Source organism: Paralichthys olivaceus, chromosome 18, assembly GCF_024713975.1.
Source record: "Paralichthys olivaceus isolate ysfri-2021 chromosome 18, ASM2471397v2, whole genome shotgun sequence".
Classification (NCBI taxonomy): Eukaryota; Metazoa; Chordata; class Actinopteri; order Pleuronectiformes; family Paralichthyidae; genus Paralichthys; species Paralichthys olivaceus.
This window is the reverse complement of record NC_091110.1, coordinates 10464107-10482888: the sequence shown is the minus strand read 5'-3', so window position 1 is coordinate 10482888 and position 18782 is coordinate 10464107. Positions and strand designations below refer to the sequence as shown.

General features: G+C 40.4%; 1 protein-coding gene across 5 annotated transcripts in view; it reads right to left on the bottom strand.

Annotated features, from left to right (window-relative positions):
- The window catches only part of LOC109626304 (astrotactin-2), a 261841-nt gene that overhangs the window by 154472 nt on the left and 88587 nt on the right, over positions 1-18782 (bottom strand). For all 5 annotated transcript variants that reach the window (XM_069513214.1, XM_069513215.1, XM_069513213.1 and 2 more), the window contains exon 3: positions 8561-8990. In XM_069513214.1, coding sequence (XP_069369315.1) covers positions 8561-8990 — 430 coding nt within the window. The remainder of the gene's footprint in view (positions 1-8560; positions 8991-18782) is intronic.

Genomic DNA, 18782 nt, shown 5'->3' with positions numbered 1-18782 from the left:
GGGGACCCTGTTTCTTTTGTGCTCTCCCATGGTTTCTGTGTGGATTATGTGAACTTGGAAGTGGATTTCACCAACTCAGATCACAGAACATAGCTTTTCCAGGTTTCTTCTCTTCCCTGACCCCAGCCCCACCAACACAGATTACTCCTGCCCCCGGTCAGGCTCTTTCTATCTCAAACACATTTTTAAAATATCAGCAAACAGAGATGAGCTTGGCAGTGTCATTAATAGAAATTGAACCAACATTTTATATTCTACAGCTCAAGTCAGACATAAAAACTTCTTAGAACCTAAAGAGACGTTGCAGGGAAGCAGAACAGAGTTATAAGACTGATAAACACTCTGTCTCCCTTGGCTCTAATTTGATGGCAATCAGCAAACAACCAAAGAAGCAACAAACTTCTACTTCTCAAAACTGATTGCAAAACAGGATCCCAATCCCAGAATTAGTTTGAAAATTATTAACTCTACACAATTCCCAGACTTGGCAGCCAGTTGAATACACCCCAGAGAGATGTCATTTCTACATTACTTTTATGAAAAAGACAAGTGGAGATTGGGCAGCACTTCGAGAGCCTATTTTACAACCAGCACAAGGTAGAAACAAGAGTGAGTGTGTGTGTTAGTTTCAGACTGACTCGGTGGTCATTCTCGTGTCAATGGTCTTAATACCAGTCCAGCAATGTGGAGGTTTATGTGGAGGTTTATGTGGATTATACCAGGAATGAGAGATGGCCCCCTGATTGATTTATTGCCCCAAACACACCCATTATTAATTAAGAGACTAAGTACATCCCTTTTAAACCCTGTGTCTGGCCTAGTGGCCTTTTTATCTGCTGTTAAACTTGCAGAAGTGGGTTTGGCGACAAATCCTGTGTACTTCAGTCCACAAGCTTAAATTGTTAAAATACAGCCCAGAGCTGAAGTGGACTCCTTCAACATTAACCCATTTCAGTGAATTGTTCTGTCAACCCTGGAATGCACTATGACACTTTCAACAATTTCCGACTGTCCTTTGAAAAGCAGAATTATAGATGGTTGGCTGGTCCAGATGTTTTTGCCACCATTATTTTTTTTTACATTATAACTTTCAGACCAGCTGCCCAACCACGTTCACTCATTTTGTAATCCAAGAATTGAAAATGAGTCATCTATACACGTGTCCTTCAAACAGAACAATGGCATCTTTGATTGCCCGATCGAGCTATGGTCAACAATGATTGATGTATCGATTGTAGCCAACACTATTTAAATACTAAATAGTGTTAGTACTTTCTGTCAAAAAGTCCTTCTTTTTATGGCTTGGATATAATATTGTGCTCCTCTATTGAGTGGGGTACCGCATGGGTCTATTTTGGATCCCCTTTTATTTATCATATAGATGCAAGCATAGGAACAGGGCTATTACTTTCCCTTACTACATGGAAAACACATAGATGCCACATGGTTCATAATGAAGCCACTAAATACACAAACTGTATTATTAACTGTTTCATTTAAACAGTTGCTCCAGATCCTCTGGCAGAGCTCTACTGAAAAATTATAACAAACTTCCACCTTTTCCTATATTCTCTTCATGTAAAATAATTATTAAAGTTTGATAGGTTAAATTACTTTGTGACTGCAATTTCCTTTTTAAATATAATTGGCACTTTATGACACTTTAAAGTTTTATGCAGTGATTAAACACTGAGGCACTGATGTTTGTTGTTTTGGCAAAATATGTAAAATTTTTGACAGAAAATTAACAATAATTATTTATAGTGTTGCTGAGACATTTCCGGCAAATGTTGGAGGTGAAATGAAGCAGAAAAGACATTATACAAATATAATTACGATAGGGTGCCAATTTATCACACCCCCAGATAATTCATCACACCCAGAAACAAAATGATTAATGTAATGAGATGCAAGCAACAGCATTTTTTACAAGAATTGCAAATTGACCAAAACACAGACTGAGGAGAAGAGCAGCAATACTGGATTCTCTTCTGAAAGAGCCAGAAACATGGAGGGGTAGTCTGCTGTAAGTTGAAAGCACAAGTGTAACACAGGCTTGTGTGTAGCAACTTACTTCAGCAGTACTGAATGTAAGAAGTGGGTGTTTTCCGAAGTTGATGTCTGGAAGGTACTTATACACTCTTATACCTGTATTTAGGTTATCTTGTCTGTGGATGGATGATTCTGTCTGGTGGTCCTGTAGATTTATTATGGTGTAACATGGTCTGTTCAAAAGTCGTTTGTGGGTTGATGGATCTGAATTAAATATTGCTAGAGTTACTTCAGTTTTCTAAAAGACAATAAATAAATGAAACATTAATTCATCCTGTTTTAGTAACATTAAAGACACCCTATCCATTACTCAAGGATCCAAACATGAAGTTGTGCTGCATATTAGCCAGTTTATAGTAGAGGATTTACTGCTTTCTTCTACTTTCTTCTGTATTCTTCCATAAAATATCTGCACTAAATGTTTAAAGATGGAGTCTATGCATGCAGTTTTAATAAGGAGCATAATCATTTTAATGAAGAGTCTTTAAAATAGTGGGAGTACAGCAGGACGTTGGGATATATTGACCATAACATGTGGGTGCGCAGGCCAAACCACATTTCAAAACAGCCTCATAAAGATGGTTCATGAGTTGGTATAAAATCGACCCACATATATTGATCTAGCGTGGCCTTGGTGCTTATACAAGCCCATTTCTACAGGCATGTCTTGTTTTTCTTTTTTTGTCTGTGCCTCTGACAAAGGCTGCAAAGTGTCAGATGACTAAAGCTTCATTGATCAGCCAGTTGCTATACCTGGACTTGGCTGCTGGTTCTTCTTCACACCAGCCCCATATTTTACTCTCATCTCTTCTGCTTTAAATGATGTCACTAGCTGCCGTACTGTGCATGGAGGGGTTTGCTTATTTTATGCTCCTTTGAAACTTTCCCGACAAAAACACAATGGAGATTGCAGAGGCTATGATTGATGGAACTGACAGTGGCTGTTTTCACACTGGAGTGGGAAGAGAGCACAGGACTTTTATGATGCATCACTTAGAAATGCAAGAATAACATCGATTGGATGTATTGTATTGGTTTATTATTTAAAATACAGCCCGCACGCTTGATCGTGACCATGAATTCATATTTGTGCACACTTGTGCACACGCTCTGTGTCTTTTAATCATCTTAATCACCTCATCTACTTGCCGTCTTTGACAGCACACATGGATAGGGCAAAAGGAAGATCGGGAAGTCTTTGTAATGAACGCCCATCCATTTATCACGGAGGGGTTGGGGGTGGGTTGGGGGTTGTGCAGTGACAAGCCTGATTCAGTATGAATCAAAACATTACCCTGAGCTAGCTTGAGTCTGCCAAACTGGCAGCTATTTCTCATCAATGATGTCACATTAGCGATCTGAAGCCTGACACTGGATTATTACTCTCGTCTTGAGTTCAATTAGAGCTCGGTAAACACTCGATAAGCTTGGTAATGACTCTGGTCTTGCGGATGATGAAACAGTACTTTTTTTTTCTTCTTCTTTAGATGCCGGTTAATTTCTCATGTGAGTAAACCTCCTATAATGAAGGATTCCTAGTCCTTCACTGTAGAGACCGTTACCACTTTATATCTAAAATAGTCCCGATGCTCTTGGCCAGGCTTTCCCCACAGTTATGACTACAATAACATACACAGAGCTTGGTAAGCAGATGATTCATCCCAGCTATGGCCTTACTCTCCCCAGGAGCCCTGATTAACGCTTGGATAATAAAGAAAGAATCACGACTGACAGGCTAAATCATTGGTTTTCTGCTTTTTGAACTGAATTTCTTATATTATTTGCTCAATTTTTCAGTCTCCTCTGCTACAATCATAGGGAAAAAAAGAGAAGCAAACAATATGCTGATTCACTGTAGTTGTAGGAGTCTGAAGGGAAAACTGAGCTTTTTGTTCCGCTTGTAGGGAGTGGCTCCACAGAGGGGGAGGAAATTTAAATATCCACGCGAGTAGCTGGGGATCTTTGTCAAACTCCATGCCTCTCTTCTGTTTATTTTTATGCAATATTTAGTTACAAGTTTACTTCTTCAAAGTTGTAAAATCTGTGCGTCTTACGGCAGATTCTCTGCGGGCTACACGTGGTGCCCGGGGCTTTATCTGTGTTAACAATATTAAATAAATACCCAGTAATTGCGTACAGCAGTCTGTACAAACAACATCATTTCGCTGAGAGGAATAAGAGGCACAAGTGGAAGGCCTCTTTGCGATATTGAAAAATTGAACTATAGCAGGAACTTTAATTTACGAAAAGAGCTTTTTTTCCATTAACTATAGTCAAATGCTTTTAGATATGATTATTAATGTCCACATTCATTTCTTGCTAAGTTAATTTAACTAAATATTAAGAGCTGCTTCTCCTTCACTGTCTCTGAAATTAATGATGGCTTAGATTAGATATTACATTTTCAACAAGCACCAGACAGCACATGTTCGCTTGCTCATATTAAAAGTCCAAAAAACTGCAGTGACCTCCTGCCCATAGCACAATATTTTGCTAAATTATCTGTCTGTAGCTTTGAATTGATTTTATTCTTTCACTAAGTAGAGCATTTAATTTAATCAGAGAATGTGACCTTGGGTCCTGCTTTTTTTCCATCACGTGTTATAACTAAGTGAGACACAAACATCAGCAGAAAAACAATATTGTCAGTGGTCATGGTTGGATTCAACACAGCGAATGAAAGTTATCCTACATTCCTATTGGATGCAAGAATCCAAAGACGCCCTCAGAAGCACTGTGTTGGCAGAGCAGTGTGAAGTGATACTCCAATCACATCTTGAGCAGTTCTACTTGTATTATGTTTGGTTGCACTACAGAAAATAACGATATTCTCTGAATCAAGTCATTGCAGTTTTCTGCTCAATCTCTCTGCACATTGTGGACGCCTCAGTACAAAGATTGTAAATATAAATCTATGAAGTTGTTTGTTCTCTACAAGCAGCAAAAAAATGAAATAAGAAACTTAATCTAAACTATTTGTACGGGCAGGATTTAGTCAAAGAACGGCAGCCGGGAATAGATGATATGTGCTTTTTGTACAGTTGACAGATTTGCCACAACACGTGTTGTCCTCCACACAGACACATTCAGCCTGATGCCTGGGGTCATTTCATCCCAGAAGGAGGCTGTTGTTGACCATCCAGAAAAAAGCATTAGCGACAATAGCTGTATATTACACTCTGCAATTAGGTCTGGTCCCTGCCGCTGTGGCTCCATTCCACCAAAATGTTCTCTGCAACGATTTGGTCTGTGGTTTATAGGCCAACGTTTGTTAGAATAAATATAATTAAATGATTAACACTTTTATTTGTAGTCGTAAATTAAGTTCAATTGTATCCATTTAATTTGCACAGCTCTACATAAACAGATTTTTACTGCCCAATCTAAAAATCTGGATTTCAATGCCCCTATAGGAGCTATATATATATATTTATATATACATATATATATATATATATATATATCACTGTACATCTATCAAATGTACTTTCTTTAATTTTGTAGTTAATCTGTAAAACTGTAAAATGACTTACTAGTGCAATCATTTCATTGTACGAGCCAGTTGTACTGAAAACTCATTACAAATTATAACAATGATAATAAACTGCAAATGTAGCTGACGACAATCTAAATAGAAGAGATATGGTTTCACAACTTGAGAGTATGGAAAATGCATTTTGTACTATCTGAAAACAGGTTGATCTCGGGTGAATATAGTAGTACTCTCGATTTGACAAGATAAAGGCAAGGGTACATTTCTCGAGGTCTATGGGCAGAGCAAGCACGTTCTTTTCAAAACGTTTTAAAGCTGCAGGACACGAGAAAATAAAGAATCCACTTAATAATTGATGAGACAGTGGCAACCTCCGTGCTGCATATTCAGCGTTCATTTGTTTTCTTACCTTAAATGACTTTTACAGGACATAATGCACCAACATCTACATGCGGGCAGTTGGTAAGAGAGATTTCATATTCTGGTTCCAGCTTTACACCCAGGTTATAACAGCTTTTGACCTGTGATTGAGGGATTGAGGCATATACCTTTGATTTAATCTCTACACATGTAGTTAAACAGTGGGAGATGGTGTGTGCTGCTCTGTGCTATAAACTGACAAGCAGAGGTAGGTGTGATGATGGTGGTCTGATAGCGATAAGCAGTCCCTGAACGCTCGTGGCAGAATAAAATTCCCAGCTAAGGTTCTTCCACAGCTGATTTACACTGTCCGTGCTACACGGTGCATCCCCAAAGCCGTGGGAATCCAGCTAAATAATGAAATTGACAGGTCTCATTTGTTTGGTTGTCCATGTAACCAAAGCCAATGTCGCGCACAACCCTGCGAGGCATATCCATAATCCCTGGGGATAATACCATTGAGTTTGCCTGAATGAGGTTATCTGTCAGCAAGGACAGACAGATAAAGGCAGGCTGGTATTTCGGAGACGTCCGGGATGCCAGGCTCTGGACAAGTGGGACAGAAGTTAATCTCCTCCTATTCAAATGTCTCCACTTTATGCAGAGTACAGATGGGTGCGCAGAGGCATCCAATTAAATGGTGTGTGTGCCCGGCTGTTTGAAAAGTTTCCTGTTTATGAGGTAAATAGACGGATGAACTGGTTTTTATTGGGGGGGGAAATAAATGACCAGTTGACACATTAATTAGCCACTTTTTCACAGCAAGTGTCTGGCTGTAATACCTTGAATTGGGCGTCATACTTCCTCCACTGCATAAAGTTCAACCTTATAAGTAATTCTTAGGATATTAAGGAATAAAGCGGGAACTCAGAATGAGCTCTTGGAAACAGCATAGCTAAAAAGGCAGTGGATTCAAGATCAGAATTCATTGACAGTAAAACTTTAAATATCACAGAGAAACTCTGCTGCATGTTGGTTCAGTCTGTTGCACTATCTGTCCACTGAATGAGCCTTCTGCAGCACTGAGCAGCCGTGACTGGTGCTATTAGCATCACTATTAGCTCAGATGGCGGTAGCCTTTGTACAGGCAGCATTGAAAACTGCCTGTACATAGGTGTCACTACTAAAGCTATAGGAAAAATGCTGTGCAGTATATAAATGTAAAAAGGTGTTAGTATGAACGTGTAATTGAGAAATACTGTTTCGCGAAATTATATTAAAGTTTAAAGTTTAAATTGAAGTCGTTATCACCTCTAGTTGGGGGTGTCATTTCTAAAAACAGATTCTGCATGTGAATATGAAGACAAGATTTCAGGTTTCTGTTTCTAGTTTGACCAAACATTGGCAATCGTCTTTTTAATTTATCTGGATTCATACGCAAATGGCTGTTAATAGAGATTAGCCAGAATATTGTCTGAACCAGAGGCTACTTTGTCCACAGATGATAGACGATGATAAACAAATGAAAAGGCTTAAACATGTGAAGTTCAAGTAAAGACCCTCAACATCTAAAACATGAATCAACGAGGTACTCGAGACAAAGTGTAGTAAATGTTACCGTCATTAAATGAAACGTAATCAGAGTGTTCATCCATTCTCAGTAAGACAAATACACATGCAGCCACAAACAGTTTGAGCACATGCAGTGATTTAGAGAGATAAATACGATGTGAGCATGAGGGTTTCCACAAACTTCATGCATAATTCACATGACATGAATAACCAGGGCAACTTCCAACTCAGTCAGCAGCCGTCAATTATTAAAGTCCAACTTTGAGGAAGAGCACCCCGGGTTCAACAGAATATGATACCAACAAACGCCTCTATGCCTCAGATTAAAATCAAATCTTCAGTGTGGACATATTTGAGGAGTTGCTTGTTTTATATTGGTGCGATCATTTTCTTGGCCCTTGCTTGAAGAGGGGACTCCAGACTATGTAAAATAAAAAAAAGGTTCAGCCGGCCGCCCACTGACACCATCTCAGCATCTAATCACCTAGACCAATGGCCCCTGTCACTTGACCTTTACATGTTACATTAAATTACACGGCACTGCATTACATTACTGTTAGAGCGTGGCAGCTGTGAAGAGGCAGTGGATGTGACAGAAGAAAAAGAAAAAGTTTGCACTTAATAAAAGTATATTCAGCGGTCCATTAAATGCCAATGATTCACAGACAACAGGACTCTTATCTTTTTCAGTGTGAAGCGATGACATGAGTCATACGAAGCTGCTTATTTCTGACAAAATGTAAGCAGTGCGTTCTGTGCAGTTGAGAACACGGGTGGGCCGGCCAGAGCCAAAGTGAACTGTCCAGGCTGGGCCATCTGGGGAGCTGGCACCGAGCGCCTGGGCGGATGTACAAATCATGCATGCAAAAGCAGGAGAACCACCACAGAGCACAGCAGATTTTCTATGACAACTCAAATTATCTGGGTTTTTATGCAGCTCATGCATGACGGAGAGACAGTCAGCATGGTGCAGTTTATCTTACAGATATATGTATAATTAATCCCCACTGTGTGTATATAGTGCTTGATTTCCATCACAACAAATTGTTTCCAAAGGGAAATGAATTCAGATGATTAACTCACCTCGTTTGTCAAAATTATGCTTAAAGTCATCCTCCTTGCACATCATGTCTGTGTGTCCCCCGATGCCAATGTTTACTCCGTAGTCCTCCTGCAGCTTTCCGTCGTTCAGCTTGTTGTGGAGCTGGTTCGGCGTGGAGTTAAGCGAGTGTCCTCCCTGGTCGTCCTCGTCGCAGTCGTAGTCGTCCAGAATGGGGGTCTCACGGATGGGCATGCCGATGACGGAGCTGCCGTGCTGGTGAGTGCTTCGAGAGCCCCGGTAGCTGTCGCGGCCCTGCGGCCCGAGCAGGACGGACGGGATATAGTGGATCTCGTGAGTGGCCTCGGTGCTGGCGCTTTTCTGGGGGATGCGGCGCCGCTTGCACCATCGGTGGCGGGTGTACAGCACGAGGGTGAAGAGGAGAATTAGGAGCAGGAGCGCGATGAGGCCTCCCTGGATAGAGGGAAAAAATAGATAAGCAACAGGAGGGAAGAGCTGGAGGACAACTCCGATGATCACACTTAATTGTTAATCACTACATTTCACATGGTGCACGACAATACAACAATATTATACAAAGAGGGCTTTACCTCTAACAAGAACAATTACAATCACTGCTCCAGTGGCAATTATATGAGACTGAATGACAATTAGCACCATTTGCTCGCTATTAAAGAGGTCTGGCAATTAGCGCTTCAATGTGCGAGTTCTTAAAGCAACAAAAGACCAGGTCATTTGTGCCAAAACTACAGAACAAGTGAATTGGTCACAAAACACAGCAAATAAAATGTTTAAAGAAACTCAACTTGACAAACTCCAGAGATTGTAGAGCGATGTCACAAACAATGTCAAACAATCTCTACGTGTGATAAATACTAATCGTCTGCTGCACAAAATAATCCAAGTATGCACCAGTGTTATGAGTGATGAGTCATCCTATTCTTTTAAAGGGACTTTCTCAAGGCTTAAAAAGACAAAGAGAGGTGGTGAGGTTTAAAACCTTTTCTGGATAAATGAAACGGGGCATCTTGATAACAATGGTGACTTTAGCAAATGATTACAAGGTAAGAAGGATATGGACACACAAATACAATGCACAATAAAATTGCAGTACAGCACATTACAGTTTTTTTCGAGCTCAAAATCAGCACTTTGTTTGCTCATTGTGCACTTTCTGCAGTCAGACACATGGTCAGCATGTGACTACAGGACTCACTTAAATATAAGAGCATGCACAGAAGATATACCACCAGCACTGTGTGATCTAATGCAACAATAGAGACTTTATTTATCATGTGCACAACAAGTACACACAGCAGTCGCTGGCAATGGAATGCTTGGGTCAAAGGCCCCCTTCTAACCTAAAAAATATTACACAAGCAAATTCACAAACACTCTGTCCTGTACATTCCGAAAGGAGCATCCCATTTCATTCAATATGTCACTATAACAGAAAACATCAAACACCCTGTCATATACATGCTGCGGCTGGATGATGAAATGGAGAAAAGAAAGTGAAGGCATGACTTATTCTTTTATTTTTCATAACGGCGTCCGATAGTTGAGACGTAGCATTCGATTTCGGGGAAGACATGGCAACCTAGGAGCGATGCATCCGCGGCTGTCAAGCAGAAAACGCAGCGTCGGCACTTTTCCGAGAACATATTTAAAAAAGTGGCTATATTCGCGAAAATTATACACGTGCACGAAACCCACGCACAGACCTCCGCCACGGGAGCATGAACACAGGGGCTGTACGCAGACGCACGCAAACTGAATCACGACAGAATAATAAATATAAAAAAACCACAAGGGGTCATTCATCACAGCATTTAAAATTCCATCTTCATGAGGAAAAACAAACCCCTTTCAAATTATAACTCATGCACTGCTGGGTGTCCATAAATCAAACAACGCTGAGGGGAGAGGCGGCACAGAGAGGAGTAGCACCATGGACAAACTTGTTCATTAATCTCCAGTGGGATGGCAGTTTTGCAGAAATGCAGTCCCACGAAAAACTCCCCTCAGCCCGCACTTCTACATTAATTCCCCCTGAAGAATATCAAACACATACGAAGGCTTATCTTTCATTTTAGCAGCAGAATGATAGCGTGGTGACGTCGCACGGATCTGCAGCGCCACGGAAAAACAGTGATGTATTGAATCGCAGAGGAAAAATATAAAAGTGTTGAAATCTCAGTTGAAAACCATCTTCTTTTTAGCAGCTAAAACATGTGGAATATGTTTGACGTCTTATTCACCTCAGTGCTGTTGTTATGCATCAGTTTATTGTCACAGGAAACGAGAGAAGAAATTGTCCCTTCGTCCTTGATATTTCCAGAAATACGCCTCGAACTTTCAAGCTATATTTGCTGCTTAAAACCGTACTTGCCCTCCTTACATTTAAATGTAAACTCCTCAGACTCAGAAATTAAATTACAGTCGTCAAGTGCAATCACTCACACTAAAAAGCCCCCACATGTCAGCTTTTGTCTTTTCAATTCTCTGTTAATTTAGCTTTGTCTCTGCAACATCAGTGGCCCTAAGAGTTTATCTTTCATGTGCATTTCCTCCTCCTTATTCATTTCTCTCAAATGTCCCCTCCCGTGTCGTCTCGCAGTGTTTTCCTCTGCACTTCTCACCATTCTCGCTCTTTGTTCTCCCTCAGTCTCCCTCTCCATTACAGTGCGTCCCTCCGTCTCCGCTCCCCCTTCATGTTTGATCACATCTTTCTTCCACTCTTCACTACAACAGCCTTATAAATTCACAGTGGCAGATGTAGCCATGAGGGAAAATAGGTTTTCTGTTCATCTTCAGACCCAACAAATCCCTGCTGCTTTAGTCCTAAGTGACTTCGCGGGGAGGAAAGTGGCTGGAATCCCCATAATTCCTCTCTTTTCTGTAGTATGGGTGTACTTCACTCTGGGATAATTTTCTGTACTTTACATCCCCTTTTCCCCCCAATCATGCTCCCATTTCCCTCCTGAATCACTTTGCACAGTTCTTTTACTTTTCTACCTCTATACCTATATCTTTCTGCTATTAGCTCTCTCCTGTACATTTACCATTATTGCTGTTTACCTTTTATTTCCTACCCTCCTATTATTCTCGTCCTCTCTGCTCAGGCTCACGTTGCCTCTTTCTTTTCATTTTCCTTTTCCAGGCTCTCTTGTACCATTTTGTCCCTTCTATTATCTATTAGCCGTAATGTTTGATATAATTTTTTCAACAGATGTAATTCAGTAATCATCTTCAAAATACCTAGGCTTGTACATTTCAAAGGTCCTGGGATGATGATGACAGATGGGCATGTTCACTGAAATACGTTGCACTATTCAAATGTCCTATGTATTTCATAAACATAACTGCATAAATAGAACAGCTCCAAATACAGTTGGTTGAAAATCAAAAAATTTGGAAAGAATTAATTGGAAAATAAAACATTTCAATAATCTCAGATATTCAAAACACATCACGTTAAAATGTTTTACCACTATGCAGAAGCAATGAGCAGGTTTTTCTTCTAATGGCTGGTTTGACATAAGCAGAGTGTAATTAACAAGACTTTAATATTTGTTTTTCCTCGGCTATTTTCGAGAGACATTTGAACTGTTTAAATAATTTCATGGTTGTTATGGTGTTGGTAGAAAAATAAGTTAAAATTTCAGAGCGTCTGTGTTGAAACTCTCACCACAAGTTTAGTTTACTCCTCCTCAGTTTTTAAAAGTTTGGTACATGTTTAGCAAATAATTCAACATTTAATGCAGGGAAGTATTTTACACCTCACTGTGTCTTAAACCCTCATGCTAAGTAACCTTGATATATATCATGGAAGCTTATTGCTGTCACATCGAAAAAACTGATCCTTATTATGTTGTAACAATACAAGCAATAACTAAAAGTTAAGCGATAAATATATTTTCTTCAGTTTTAGGTGTCAGTCTATTTAAAGGTCCAGTGTGTGAGATTTAGGTGAAAGGGATCTATTGGCAGAAATGCAATGTAGAATAATCCTCATGATGTTTTCACTAGTTTGTTTCATCTAAATTGTTTGAATTGTAGTTTTCTTTACCCCAGAAAAGGCCCTTTCTATTTAAATACTTTATATTTACATCGAGGGGACCCTCTCTACGGAGGCCGCCATGTTTTTTAAATTAGTTCAGACTGGACAAACTAAACAACGTTTGAGTTTTTGAGAACTGAAGCTACCACAGGTTCTTTCTCACATTTGGAAGGGGAGGGTGAGGTGAGGGGTCATCAGCTGCAACATGCAATTTCAACACTAGATATCACACAATTCTACACACTGCACCTTTAAGATATAAACTAAGCCATAAGCTATTTCAATGTTCTTGTTCTTCTGCCTCTAGCTCATTTTTCTTAACATATACAAAGAAAATAACATGACAGTCACTTGTATATCTCCTCCTATCAAAAGAGGTTGAAGTCACTGTACATGTTGTCTTGTTTTCCTCTTTTTTTCTGTCTTGAAAAACAGCATGGCCGACATTTACCTCAGATGTAGCAGCATATTGACTGTGTTTGTGTAGGTGTGTTTCTGTGTTCTTGTCCCTGCATATTTAACCATGCTGTTGCATCTAATCTGCGCAACATTTGTGATGAATCTCATTCATTTGGCGTTTGATTTGCAGAGGACGGATATAACTCAATCACCATGTTACCCTCAGATGTGTTACCTGTCTTTGGCCCATTCGTAGAAGAAAGGAGACTCAAATTGCACGAGGCACAGCAGACGCTTTGCTCCCATACATAAACAAAACTAGAATGTTGATGCAGACAAGGCCCCTTATGAAACCACATTCAAATTCACTAGATTTGGATTTTTATTTTGATCTGATTGATCAAACTCATAAATATTAGTTCCCTAAACATGTGTTTTTCATCAAGATCCACAAATGTATTCAGAGAAATCAATGAAAATGCTGAAAAATAAAATGTAAAGAATGTCATCAATCTGGTGATCCCTGATCCCGATCCGCACAAATATTTAAACAAGTTTCGTGGTTATCTGTCGAGCAGCTGTTGCATATATCTTGCTTACAAACAGACAAATATACCCTCCTTGGTGGAGGAAATAAAATGTGAAGCAGCATGAAGTCAATAAAAGTTGTAAATATAATCATCACATCTCTGTTTTGTTTTGTAATTCTTACATCTGGAATGTATTCAGGCAATTTCCTGGTTACTATAAAACAGCTACCAGACAGTATATTGTGATAAGGCATGACATAGTTTGTCTATTTCACTTCAAAGTATCTATATTTTCTTCTTCCTTCCCGTTTGATGTTTCAGTAAACATGTTCTTTCTTACAAGCTGCTAATTCAGAAGGGAACACAAACTGCAAGCACTTGATTGATGAAAGCGCTCCTCAATCAAACCCTCGAACGGCACCAAACTCCTCAACAGGTGGGAAGTTTGAGGATCAATTGTATCGATCCACTCTCCACTCTATTGCTCCTGTAAGAGCCTTCAGATGTGGAGAAAATAAAATCTGACTCCCTAACGGCCCTCCTAGGTGAGGAAACACGACTCGGAGCCAACAGATCCAACACATGTATCTGTGGTTTAGCCACCATCTGTGCACAGCGGCAGCAGTGGCTCAACGAGCACCAGTAACCGTCCTGTCGCTACAAGACGTGATCCTTGGTGTATTGTTTGAGGCAAATGCCGCTTTTTGAATAGTGGAGCGCAGAAATGTCAAGCAGGAGTGATGTGCAAACAAAGCAGATGCCGTACCCAGAAGCATTCGTGGCACGGTAAACACCTATAAATGTGTAGCCTTCATGTACAAAATGTATACAAACACACTAGTAATGGTATATTTTTGTGTTCATCCCATTGTGTGTAAGGCAAAGACCTTCAAGGCGGAACGACTCTCAGCAACCTCCCTGTGTCTTTTTTTTCTGTCACCATCCTTTGTTTGTCAACCTCCCACTCACTCTTACCTTTCCTTCCTTTGTGTTTCTCCCCCGCTCTCCTCCCAGCAGGACGTTAAAGTGGCATGTGCCCGAGCATCTGCTCTCCGTTCTCTCTGTCCAACTAGAAGTCGCAGCGTGAATGACAAGACTTGGCTCTGTGGTTAATGTTTCCACTCTCGCTAATTCACCTTGGAGAGACCGTGCCCGTCCATTACCTGCACGGGCACATGGAGGGACAGTGCTGCAAGTCGGGTCTCAGACATGTGATATGGACACAGGCGAGCTAAAGCCCAACTTTTTATTTTCTTTGGCAAAAAAAGACGCCAGGATCATGAGCCACCCCCGTGTTCTCTTGTTTTTACAGCGTTTGTTCAGTAGTTGAAACATTTTATATAAAATTAGACATGTTGTCAAAAGACATTTGGATAAATATGTCTCACATCTCAATTGGAAAGGTAAAGTTTCATGATGGGGGAAATAATCTATTCAGAAGTAAGTGAAAATCATTTAAAACCTCCACGGCCAAGCCTATGTAAATCACCAGAGAAATTACACTGACCAAAAGCCCGTACCTAATCATAAAATCTGATTATACTGTGATTGAAAACTGAATGAAAATCTCCCACAGCTTAAGTGGAAAGTGCCAGGTCGACCTTTCCATTTTGTCCCTCTCGCCATGGGCACTAATACACATTTCCATCATCCTCTTCCCAACCCCTTCTCCATCACTTGGAGTCCTATCCCCTCGTTACTCCACCTCTCCATCCTCCCCTTTTACATGCCATGATGCTCCATCGCACACAGGGAAAGAGATTTGAGGGCAGATAATGTCGTATTTGAGTCCTGGCCTTGTGAATCATGACAGAAAATTAGGGCTACCCACGCAATTCCTCTCTTCCAAGCTTTTTTTTTTCTAGCCTTAGCACGTGCCCCACTCCCACTACTCTCCTCTCTCTGCCAGCATAACAATAAATCTGTTTCAGGATTTCCAAGCTCGAGGCCTATTCTGAGGGATTAAGTCTGCTTCCATACCATATATTACAAAGATAAATGACACCTCACTTCTGCAAGGGGACTCCTTTATACATATGCAGCACCAGCATAGCAAAGTCTTTTTTTCTGTTGAAAAAGTTTGTGGTGAGACAAAAATGCATTATTTTCCACATTTATTAATGCCAGACAAAAACCCTATAAATTCTATGACTGATTGTATATAATGCAAATCTCTGCTACATACATTGAAATGAACACCATCCTGATATTAGAGTATATAAAATAAACGACCATGCCATGTAAACAGCCATTTGTGATGACCCTAACATGATTATAATCATACTCTGAATAAGCAACAATTGAAGTAAGACGTGGAGTATTCGATATTAGTTGGATTATGCAGACAGGTAAACGTCTTAATCGCATTAAAACGCTCTTTTCACAGAACTCTGCCACATCGACATGCAGTGATTACCAACTGCTTAATGATTCCTGGTTCCAGTGCAAACAAGATGGGAAAGTCCAGGAATTGTAGCTCTTGTAAAATTTGAAAGAAAACACTCAAAGTCTACACGGTGTATCTGACTATTTCAAATGAATGAATGTAATGTGAGACAATTTGAATGGAATATTTAATAAGGGACATACTAACTAACAATAAATGAAGGCATAGCTACACGCACCTCCATTTATTTTTACACATCAGAAGTTTATTATCATACTTAATTATTGTCTATTTGCTTGTGTCTTAACTCACTGTTGCATCGCATCTTTCAAGCCCTTACTTCTGGCTGTAATTGTAACCATACAACAGCTTTTTAGTCATGAATTTGAAAATCATTTCAACACATTATCTAGAAAAGGATATCCTCACGCTGTGTCTCCTCTGGTGTTCAGTTTACAGTGACATGTTACCAAACGCTATAAAATCACAGTAACACCGAGCTCTGTGAGCATGGCAGCAATTAACTTGCTTCTGTCGGCTAATAGAAAAAATGGAACCCCTGCATTACAACTCATTCGGCTTGGCTGATAGCGAAAACCCCTATTTACTGAAATCTACAGGGAAATTCAGTTAAACATTTCCCATTATACCGCCCAATGGGCATTTCAAAGTATTGTCATAAATAAATTTGTTTTGGCCCGACCCTGTGAATGAAAAGCGTTATCTTTGTTTTCAGTCCCCGCTCGTCTGTTTGTTTTCCAGATGCATATGGTTTGAGGTAAATTAGGCTATTTGACATTTTGTTTGCGTGTCATAAATAAAGGCCTTTGACAGAGTATCTTTTTGCACTTCACAAACAAAACAATTAGACTGCAGACCGTACATAATCCCACTATCAGTTTTATTTGATGTAATTACCCCTCATGAACGGTAGAAAAATAAATAAATTAGGGAACTGAACGGTGGGGGAAATAAAAATAGATGAGTGGATGCTCCCATGAGGTCATCCCTTGAGGATAAACATTTCAAATTCCAAATTTATACACATGTTGGAAAAAGAAGGGTTCTGTGTTCAGATAATGGCTACCATTTGCCCCCCCCCCCCCCCCCTTCTATTGTAATAGATCCTGGATATATTTCTCAGTTTTAATGACATCCCATGATGCTCACTGTTTGCATGGTAACCAAATATAATTGCCACTGCTCATTCACCACTGCTTGCTCATTACTGTGGCAAATTAGTGCTGCTGGAGAAGAAGAGGCTGCGATGCCCCCTCATCCTCACACCGCCCCCCCCGCCCCGACTACATTATGGCTTTTTCATTTGCTTTTTATATGAGATAAATGATATCTCCACGCTGAGGAAGTGGAAGCCAACTGAAAGCACATACGGCCTCCGCTGTGACATTTCAGAGGAAGAAATGCGATTAGGAAGGGAAGGCCAATATTTGCAGTTGTGTCATAAGGGCTCGCTACAGCTGTTGATAACAAGGCAATACAAGGGCCCGCACAATGAGGCCCTCGGGGTGACTTTGATTGGGGGGGAAAAGGGCTGAGGAGAGAATAGGGACAGGGAATGGAATTTCCTTTTTTGTGCTTTTGTTAAGATACAAGCGTCAGAGTGCAGACAACTGTGCATACCTGTAAAGAGCAGCATGTGGGAAAATAACAGCGGACACAGACATTTTGTTTTCCCGTTTTGCTTGAAGGGCAAGATTAAAAGAAAAAAGTGTTTTTCAGGGGTTACGAGGATTGTTCTTTTTGCTACGCCGTCACAGACGACACTGAAGCATTTAACAACATATAGAATAAACATAAGACTTAAACTGTGAAAGGAATGATTTTGCTCACCACTCGAGGAAGAAATATCTTCGCCTCGAGAGCGGGCGGATGCAACGTAGCTATATGCGATTATAGGTGTTTTTATGTGTTGGCGTGCACTCGCGCCTGCTTTCCTCCAACCAGAGGCAGCTGGGGCCTCAGCCCTTGTTATATTCCCTGTCGTTTATCTTGAAGTGAGGCCTTTATTTGTATCTGCAGCTGTCGGCCGAGTGTTACCACAACAGTGTTTGAGAGTGGACCTGTCAGCGAGCACCAGCAGCTGAAAGGGAAGGTAGTCTTTGTCTATTTGTGCCAGATGCAATCAAAAACTAACCTTCACACTAACCGTTTCCACACTCCCCCCCCAATCCCTGGTCTCCCCCCTGTTCCTCATATCACAGGACTGTTTCCTCACCTCCCCAGCATCCCTCACCTCATGTTACAGAGTGTTTGACACATTGACACTTGTTTTAACCTTGTCGCAATTTTTTTTTCAATCAGAGGAAAATAATAAGAGAAACCTCTGGTAAAAAAAATAATATATTTTTGTATTGGATTGGGATTGCTCTGTAAATGCTAATAGATTCCACAGATCAGAATAACACTTCCAAGCCCAATTCAAAAGGCACAGATGTTCCCAATTGGTGCTTGAGTCATTAATGGCTGCTAGCAAAACACATCTGCTGTCATTAGCACTTAGAGGAGGGGAAAACAAGCCGCTCAAATATACATTAATGGGGAAATTTCCCCAAGACTTTAATCACTGTGCTTCAAGGGGCCATTAAAAGAGCGGCAAGAACTGGGATGAATCAATAGTGAGATAGAGAAGCAGATGAGGAGATGAGGGAAAGAAGAAAAAAAAACAAAAAACGCTTATCTACCAGCTCAAGGTAGTTAGTTTGGCCGGGCTAGGTGGCGTTATCTTCAGAGTTCACAGAGGTTACTGTGATACGCAGTGAGGACGGTCTAATTCCAAACAGTGAATATCTCTAAAGTGATGTGACAACATAAGAAACGGCTAAATTGAACATTTGCTGCCACTGAGC